At 40.9% G+C, this 10,248-nt stretch overlaps 1 protein-coding gene across 1 annotated transcript in view; it reads right to left on the reverse strand.

Annotated features, from left to right (window-relative positions):
- Window positions 1–2,165, reverse strand: part of LOC103376877 (potassium voltage-gated channel subfamily H member 2-like) — a 67,759-nt gene extending 65,594 nt beyond the window's left edge. The window contains exon 1 of the mRNA XM_025054632.1: window positions 1,715–2,165. Within this exon, the coding sequence (XP_024910400.1) occupies window positions 1,715–1,961 (247 nt within the window). The 5' untranslated portion in view covers window positions 1,962–2,165. The remainder of the gene's footprint in view (window positions 1–1,714) is intronic.
- Window positions 2,166–10,248: the final 8,083 nt, after the last annotated feature.

A 10,248-nucleotide genomic window follows, 5' to 3' on the forward strand; every position in this document is an offset into this window, starting at 1 on the left:
CCTCCTGCTGCTCTGGTGTCTGTCTTCTTGTCGTGGAAAGTGTCCAACAGATGCTTTGGCCACGGTCCAGGGACTTGCTGTCTTTATTAACAACGACAGCTCTTTATCACCATGGACGCTGCCTATCACTGCGAACGACCAGTGTCCTATTACTTGGTCGTGATCCAGTTGGCATGTATGCATACATAAATACACTCGGGCCATCGTGGCGGATTCCACCGAGGGGTTTCCCTTCCTCAAATGTACATCCCTGCTTAACAGGAACGTCGTTCCACGATAGTTACAAAACGAATTTGGATTCAAACTTTTGGATGATTTATCCCTAGTTGTTACGGGGGTCAGGGTTGTAAATTGGAAGGTTGCTGGTTTGAATCCCATGGCTAGCTGAGCGGCAGTGTGCGTTTGCGAATGGCTGAGATTTCTATTGTATATATTATACCGTATTTTCCGCACTATAAGGCGCACTTGAAAGCCTTTCATTTTCTCAAAGATCGACAGTGCGCCTTATAACCCGGAGCGGCTTATGTATTACCTTTGGTTGCGCCTACTGACCTGGAACCGATTTTATAAAGCCAAACTACACAGCGCATCACACTAACTTAGGCAGTTACTACAGTTGTGTAAACCACATCCGTGCAACGTCGCGTCGTGCCTCTCAACACCCGGAGACTCTACGTTGTGTTTTTGTATTGTCGACGTATGGTGCGATGCAGAACGACTCAGACACGTGTCTGAACGATTTTTCCGTGGTCAAGAACTCTTTTTATGTGTCTGTCGTTTTTTTCGTGGTCAAGAACTCGTTTTATTTCTTCTTTTTTAATCGATAGAGGAAAAACCCAATCTCTCTCTGCAAAACAACATCCGCACTCCCGCACGGAACAGCGTCAAAACAACAATACGGTGACCATCCCGAACAAAAATAGTGACAACCGCCTGACTCTGGAGGGGCGAACAACAACAACAGCATCCTCCAGTGTCCAACTTAGGTCACTACCCTTTTTCAAATTGGTCCTGGACTGTTTTGTTTCGCTTAATGCGCCTTATAACCCGGTGCGCCTTACGGTCCGAAAAATACGGTACATATGAAATGAACAGCAGCTTATCCATCCACTATCTCCCGTTGGGTCGGGTGAGGATAAATGGTGGACAATTTGCTTGTCCATCGCAGGGACACATACAGAGACAAAGCACCATCCGCACTCACATTTACACCTACGGTCATGATATTGGGATGTGGGTGGAAACCCACGCACCCATGAGAGCGACATGAAGATATCTTAGGTTTTCCAGCAAGAAATCAGACGATGGTCACTCACACGTAGCTTTTAAACAAGCCAATATATTGCACACAAGAAAACCAAAATGATATTTTACTGTATGTTCCTACCGTCTACATCCTTCAAGTTTTACTTGCATTGAGGTTAATCCGAATCCAGTATTTTCTATCATATTTCCAAGCACACTTTCAAAAGTCTCACCCCATATTTAGGAAAGCGAAGCAGAAATACTAGTACAAAAGACACAAATACTGACCTTTTAATGGCAGACTGTCTGAATTCTCACTTATCTGGATACCAACATTCTGTTCCCTAACACTTTCAGGCTCGTGCAAATATTTTGCTGCCACCAAGCAGAGGCTAACATCGGGTGGCGTACTCTCCGCATGCACACTCTGCAAAAACACAAAAATAGAAACCGTGACGTAGTTTCCTACCGTCTTTGCGGTAGAGGTTGATCTCCACTTTCCGCTCCTCTGACCCGAGCAGGGCCTGCGCCATCTGGGCTATAGCTAGTCGCTTGGTGTCAGGTCCATACAGGAAGTTGCACGTGCACGGCTTCTGCATGATTTCAGCCCGGGAATAACCACACATATGGCAGAAGCCATCGTTGCAGAAGATGATGGCACAGTTCTCCACCCTGGCGTTGGCGATGACAAACTTACGACCTGTGGGGGAAAACATCGGAGTTCAGGTTTATTTGTGTAAGACTGTGTATCGCAATCGTACTGTCATACGCCGTTGCTAATTTTGAGACGTGGCCAATAGAGTAAAGCTGAAGAAGCAGGACCCAGACTAGACAGACCAGACTTTCTATAAATGACACAATGAAGGATTTTCTCAAAGAACTCTTTCAATTTATGTTTTGCAATATATGTTATGCAAAAGTTTTTTTTCACCTTGAAACCATCTGAATATATTCACTATGAAAAGACCACATTCACACTGCTTCAGTTTTTATGCATTCCCCCTGCGGGGGCACTGTGAGCACAACCCAATCATACAGAACCCTCTTATAGTATCGTCGCAGAAAAGGAAGATGGATCCTTTGGCTTGTTAGCAAGAGCTTGCACCTAGCCCTGCCTCCAGCTCAGTGCTGCGAAAAAACGTAGAATGTGACTTCAAGTGATTCACGGAAATCGACTGATACTTTTGACTACAGTTTTTAGTTATCACTAATTTGTCATTTTTTAGGCGAAAGGAATGTGATTGCGCCTTAGTTTCACAAGATTGAAAAGCAAGTCTTGTAGCCTCTGTTTTAATGGACAGGGTAAACAATCTAGATTTTTTGTTCAGCATAGTGAATATATTCTTATTTACTGGAATGTTGGATGAATGAGTGGATGGATGGATGGATGGACGGATGGATGGATGGATGGATGGGTGGATGGATGGATGGATGGATGAGTGGATGGATGGATGGGTGGATGGATGGATGGATGGACGGATGGATGGATGGATGGATGGACGGATGGATGGATTAATCCATTTGTTGATTCATTCTGCATGTTGTTTACCCACATTTTAAAAAAGTGGCAAGTATTGAGGAGTGTTTACCGAAATTGACCTCAAATCAACTGTTTGAGCAAATTTTAAAAAAGTGGCAAGTATTGAGGAAGAAAAAGCGTTCAAAAAAAAAAAAATTACCTTCTGTATATCGGTATAAATAAAAAGCCAAAACAGTAAAAAGTATCGAATCAAAAAATCTGGTATCGCTCATCACTCACTACTATCTATTTCAAGCCACTAGATGTTTTTCGCCGAAGCGACAGATTATGACTAAATTGTTTTCCGTTCAAATTGGCACGGCTGCCTTTGGTCAGCGAGCGTGACGCAGCGTGAGCTGCAGCTTTAGCCCTAACTCTAAAACCAGTCTTTGCCTCAACCACTTACTGTAGAAGAAGTGGACTGCCTCTGCTCACTGTCACAGGGTAATCTTTATGTACTCTGAAAGCCACTACACAAACCTCATTACCCTGCACTCTGCCTCTTCACATTTAATGAATTGTGAATAAACTCAAAGTCTTTGGTTTCTGACAGCCGAACGTCCTGCCTCTCTTTTTCCAAACGCCAGACCGTGTTTGTGCTGCATTTATGACCTCCCACTTAAAACTTTTTTTTTTTTTTCAGCTTTCGAGGGGCTCACACTGTAAGGATTACTTCACTCGTAAAAAGTTACAAGAAGAAGGGAGAGGTTTGCTGTCGTACAATGTAAATGGAGATTATGACCTAATTGATGAAAGCAGGTTCGGCCACGAAGAAAGAGGGGAATAATTACCGAGGTTAAGCTGGAGATAAGATTATTACGGGATGGAAAAAAAATAGCAACTTCATTAATAAAAAGGTTGGTAAAATAGGACAAGGTAAGTTGAGGATAATGGGGAGGTGATCCGTCAGTGGATGAAAGAACCCAACGACATTTTACTGCCGTTGAATCCGAATAAAATTAATGGGCTGCAAGGGACTAATTTGTTCTTTTCGTGGGCTTTGAGAAAACTTTCTGAACTGTGGTTATTAAAAAAAAAAGAAGAAAAAAACATTAAAAGAAAAATTGTAAAGAATTTTAGGTTAAAACTTTAACAAGTCAAGAACGTGCGCATGTTAGCAGCCTAACCAAATAAAAGAGAAACCCTCGATAAAGGAAAATCGTGAACTCATCGTTGATTAAACTTTTACCATTAAACTAGTATTGTAGTGATATCACTGTAAGTCATGTGTTTCTTTGCTTTTCTTGTGTTTACGAGTTTTAAGGATACTGAGGTAAAATAGAAAAAGGTCGTAACTTCTTTGTGAATTTCACGATGCGGGTTTATTTTTAGCAACTCGGATGTTAAGTTTAACATTAACATTCATTTAAAGAACGTAGTAGTAAGGATAGAAGGTGTGGCTACATGAGTACTTTATAAAAATCCATAATCACAACGTTGTAGGAGACACTGGTGAACACTGAACAAATACACAGAAAACTATGGATGTTTACCCGTCTTCACAAGACAACCCGTTTCCAACAGCATACATATTTCAATAGAAGCACTGAGTCACAAAAATAAATCCACCAGGAGGCAAATACTATAAAAAGACAAAAGGTACTCTTAAAAAACCTGGAATCTCTGTGACAAAAAAAAAAAAAATCCACAATCCGAAGCCAAGGATACGACGAATGTAAAAAATATGCCAAATCTTTCTCTCTGTCTTTGTGAATCTATTCAAGACTGTGACTTTAGTTGGGAAATGTTTGGGGGGTGTTTGCTACAGCCAACAGGGGGCTGAGTATCATCAGGTACTATAGCTATTTGTGGATTTGAACAGAGACCTTGATCAAATATTTACGTGAACCAAAAACGTTTTCTTTTCAGCATATTACGACATATGACATATTTCTGGCTCTGAGCCTTGTCATCCGGTCTGTTGTAGATTAGCTAACTGCACCCTATCTGAAGAAGCTAATGTTAGCTCCAGGACCTTGTAAACTGAGGACACCCCATGTGTATATAAAATATGTTTAGTTTAGATTATACATATATGCATATATATATATATGTTAAATATATACATATATACGTATATATATATAGATATATACATATATAGGTATATATATAAAGAATTTCACTGCAGTGTGTTGTGCATTTCTTTTACTGAATATGTTTACAAAAGGCCGCGCTAACCGTAATGTCCTGCGTTGAGCTACAGTGATAATGAAGTCGTAATATTGCACCTATAAATCACACAGGGGATGCGATAATAAAACTGCGGATATACTGCCAAAATATCTCCTGTCTGTTCAGCACAAAGTAGTATAGCCCTCTCGAGACAGTCCTGCGAAATTAAAGGTTGTTGTCTGGATGCACTGCAATGATTTCTGGGATAACAAAGGGACTCCTTTTTTGCTGAATGAACTCCTTACTGAAGGACTCTCTCGCTGTAGGATTTCCTCAAGCTACTGCTGAGGTTTTTTTTTTTTTTTTTTTTTTTTGGAAGCAGGTACTGTGTCTTACATTTTTCTAATGATAAATTAATGAACAAATGTATTGGAAACAAAGTCCACACACTGAGGCAATTTTCCTGCTAAGTGTTTGTAATGGATTTCTCATTAGACTTCATTATGGACGAGCCCCTGAACAGAAATTATCCTTTAACGAGGAAGAGGGTAGGCGTTCATCACGTCCTCTAAATTCTGTTTCAGAAACAGTTCACGGAGGTAATGTGAAGCAATTTTCCCCCCGTGAACCTGTAACTCATCATTCACTTTTATAACAACTGTGAGGAGATCACAGTCTGCCGTATCCAGACACTTCTGCACACTTCATTTCTTTTCATAATCACCGGTTGACCAGTGATAGTTTGGTCCACAGAGGGGAGGCCGCACTTTTGAGCAAAATGTCGCCTCGCAAGAAATTACCCAGTCGTTTCTGGGTAAATTAAGTTGGATACTGTAGTGCCGTAATTTATGCAGATTGAAAAATGTGTCATGTGCATGTGTTTCGCATCTTTCTCGACAGGGTCCAAAACAAAATAAAGCGTCAGTAAAACACACGAGCACATGAAGGGAGGTAACAAAGACAACAGAGACAAAGACAAAACACAGTGACCTTGTGCCAGACGTACAAGAGACAAAGCATGAACCTCAGACTGAGGACAAATTCTTGTGAAAAAGACAAAACAGCTCTATCCTATTTTTTTTTTTTTTTTTTTTTTTTTGCTAGCTCACTATAAACACAACTCAGTAAACAAAACAATGTATTTTTTTTTGTCTGATTATTCAGTGTGGTTGTGGATTAATCATGATTAATTTGATTGATCATTATTGATCATGATATATAGATGTTTGTGTTTCTTCTTATTTGAGAATTGATTGTGAATTGATTCACATAGTTAGTTGATTTCAGTCACAACTTTGCTTTCAGAATCTTTGAAAATATTATTTAGTCTACAGTCCCAAAAGGTCTATTCTCTAGAGAGTCATGCTGGGAGTTGAGATAGGATTTTTTACACTCCAGATGCGTTGATGAAACGTAAACTTTTTTTTGTGCAGCGTAGAAGAAGGGTGGAAGTGTTGGACATATTGCACGAATTATTGTAAATAAACATTGAAATATGTACACAATTTTGATTGGATTGATTTCACAAATTATTTCACACTATTAACGATTGCATTATTTGCATATTGCATAATTAAAAGAGGTATAAAAAAATCGTACATTAGTCCATAGGGATCATGGTATCAAAGTTTCCCAGTCTTTTTCCAGCGCAACCAGAATGACTTGAAAACTGCCATGAGAGAACGAGAAGATGAGGTGTTTAAGGTCAATTTGTCATTAAAAAAAAAAAATGAACACGACAAGAACCCTACAGAACCACTCTTCGGTGAGTAATTCACCCTCTCACCATTAAAGTAAAGCCATGCCATAAAAAAAAAATCGGAACTGACTTCACCCTTATCCAAAGAGTGAACGTCCGACGATGCCGCGCTCCACATTGACAGCGTGCGTTTCATCGTGAACAGCAGACGTCATTTATCAACAGGACGTTCCACTCCGGGGACATGAACTGGTGGAAGTGTCTACTCAGATATTTATTCAACCGTTGCAGATCAGCGGTGTGGATGCACTTGATAGCCTCCATGAATTCAGTGCGGCAGCAGCAGCCCTCAAAGGCTCATAAAGCTTGATAGGTTTGTCTGGATGCAATGAGCACAGGGCGACACACACAAGAGCAGTGATATAAAAGTGTGTGTTATGTATTTGATTTTTATTCCTGTGAGTGCAACAGTGTTTTTAACCACCGGAGTTAACAGGAAATTGATGAACAGGCCACAAATGCATAAAGAGCAGGTGATAAAAAAGGTTAATTATTCATAATAACTACTGGTACATTTGACCAAACCGTAAAAGTCCTACGAGAGTCCGTGTTCAAAGAAAGGAAAAGAAAAGTGAATAGAAGAATCAGCAGAATTGTTCAGTCTATTCAGTAAAAAAAAAAAGTCCCGGGACTCTGAGCACCATGCTGACTCATGGTCTACTTCAGAGTTTTGTACCCCTGCTGGACACGAGTAAACATTGTCATATTTCAACCAGGAGGGGGTAGAATTCCCAAATTCATTAGAAACTGCGGGAATTCGATGAAATGCGTGACACGTAACAGCAGGACACGTGAATTAAACGAGGCTATTAGTGGCCGGCTAATTACTTTCTACATTCCTTTCCGCTAAGCCTGTTGTGTTAACCTTTTTTGAAGTGACTCAGCAGATTTAGAGTCACGCAGCGATTGGAAGAAAAAGCAGCGTAAGTGTAAACGGCTGAGGTGGTCAAAAATGAACAGCTGGTAGAGGAAGTCCTCGGTTTACGACGACCCGGAGATGGGGCATTTCGTGGTTAAGATGCCATCATAAATTTATAAAGAAAGTCGTGCGCCATAATTCCATCGTACAAAAAACGAATTTCGTGCCAGAACTAGTTTGTGAGCGGAGTGGAGGATTTTCACATAGAGCCAAAAGCTTTGTTTACGTTCGCAAGTTGTACGCCATACGCTACAAAATTACAATTCACATTCGTTTTTTTTTGGGGGGGCGACTTTTTGCTCTTCATTACGGTTCCCAGGCATAAGTCAGACTCTTCTGATGGTTTTATTTCATAGAGTACAATGTTACCGGTATGTTAGCGTAGGTGAGTGACATTGGTACTTGTAAGGTATGTGAGTTCCAACTTCCGAGTTACGTTGCGCCACAGGAATGGAACTCCGTTGTAAGTTGAGGACCTCCTGTATTACGCGCAAAATCTATTGTTGTGAGCTAACAACACCACAGCTAGCATTAGCTTTAGATAGGGTACAGTTAGTTAATCTACTACTCACTAGATGACGAGGTTCAGAGCCAAAAAACAGTCAAAACAATATGGATATATTAGCGACTCTTTTCCAAGCTAACAGTGTGCTAATAAATGAATAGCATCTCCTTCCCTTTCCATCTCCACAATCTATTTCCTAATTTCCCCTTCACAAGATTAAAAGCACAACGCTGATTATAATTAGTGCACATAAACCGCGACACTGCTCCTGATAAACACGCATCTGATTACAATGTGGCTTACGATATGGAAGCCCCTCCCTTTTCTAAATAACATTTTGAGGCGGTATGACTTTTCTACATAATCAGCGTGTTTGTTGTCAAGCTTCATTTGCCATTTTCATTATGGCCGATATTTACATTATGTTGCCATCAGGTGCTTCGTACAAGGATACGACGAATGTAAAAAATATGCCAAATCTTTCTCTCTGTCTTTGTGAATCTATTCAAGACTGTGACTTTAGTTGGGAAATGTTTGGGGGGTGTTTGCTACATCCAACAGGGGGCTGAGTATCATCAGGTACTATAGCTATTTGTGGATTTGAACAGAGACCTTGATCAAATATTTACGTGAACCAAAAACGTTTTCTTTTCAGCATATTACGACATATGACATATTTCTGGCTCTGAGCCTTGTCATCCGGTCTGTTGTAGATTAGCTAACTGCACCCTATCTGAAGAAGCTAATGTTAGCTGCAGCGTTGTTACCCTGCGGCCGTTCGTTTTGCTAAAAAGATGAAGGTCCAGGACCTTGTAAACTGAGGACACCCCATGTGTATATAAAATATGTTTAGTTTAGATTATACATATATGCATATATATATATATATGTTAAATATATACACATATATACATTTGTGCAACGTGACCAACCTGCACTTGCACCGTACAGCAGATATATTTTAAGGCAGCGCAAATCCGTGATCAAGAGTCGGCCTTTGCCTGCGGTGACATCACCGGCCACTCCACCCCTCTCCTGTTTTGTCCATGCAATTTTCCTCTAATGAGCTTTTGAAGGAAGGGAGCTGATGGAGAGCCTGATTAAAGACAAGCTGCTGCTTCTTAAGAGGAAAACACCATTTCATATTCCCACTCGCACATCTACACGTACGCGCGTGCAGCCCTAAACGCACGTACGCATAGGTTTTTCATAAACCCACCAACGCAGACTGAATAATTTACTAAGACCAGACCTTTGGGCCTTCGCAGTCTGCCAGTTTGTGTGTTGAAGTGATGCGTTTGCATGTGTGTATCTACTAGTGTGTGTGTGTGTGTGCACGCTCGGAATCTCCCCGAGTACGCTGTGAAGGCGGCGAGGAAGGGAAACCCATTTGCCAGAAGCGCGAGTCAACGTATCAGCCCCGTGTCTGCGAGCGGCAGAGATGAAGAGTTAGAGAGAGATTAAGAGCGAATGGGAAAGAGAGAGAGGGAGGAGGAAAGAAGACAAAAAGGCAGAAGACGGAGTAGACGGCAAAATCTGCTTAAAAGGACAGTGTATACAGAGAGGGGGAAAAAAACAAAAACAAAAAAAAAGCCCATTTATTCAAGTAGTTCCGAGGGTTTTGTTCCGCACTCGCTTCACTTCTACTGGCCAATTGCCATGGAAACGGAACATTTGAACAAATGCTTAGTTCACAGAGAGAGAACAAACACCCACAATTATTAAAGTATAATGCAGGACTATTTATAATCAGCCTTTCTTTTTCCAAGCAGCTCACAGAGTTCTTTCTTCTGCCCTGCCAAAAAAAATCACCACCAGATCGACCTAAAGGAAGTGTGGAAAAGCTCATTTCTGTGTTGTGATCAAATATTTATTTACTTCCCCTAGTGTTTCTTTGCCAAAATAGGCACGAGAGATGTGCCGTCCCCGAAAGGGACCAAATCCAAACTTGGAGATTGAAAGATGTTATTAAAAAAGATGGGAGCTTTGGGAAGCTCCTGCCAGTCCGGTTCATGTTTAGAATCCCTGAAGTCTCATGCATGACTGGATGTTAGAGCTGCGTCCATCAAAAAGGACAGTGATCAGCGTGACTGGCCCTGTCCACCAACTGGCTGCTAACCAATCATATTTTGTGTACTGCAGTCGATCATTTACTGGTCCATTATTTGTTGGGAAGAGGAAAGGAA

Source organism: Cynoglossus semilaevis, chromosome 3 (genome assembly GCF_000523025.1).
Source record: "Cynoglossus semilaevis isolate Cse_v1.0 chromosome 3, Cse_v1.0, whole genome shotgun sequence".
NCBI classification, from domain to species: domain Eukaryota; kingdom Metazoa; phylum Chordata; class Actinopteri; order Pleuronectiformes; family Cynoglossidae; genus Cynoglossus; species Cynoglossus semilaevis.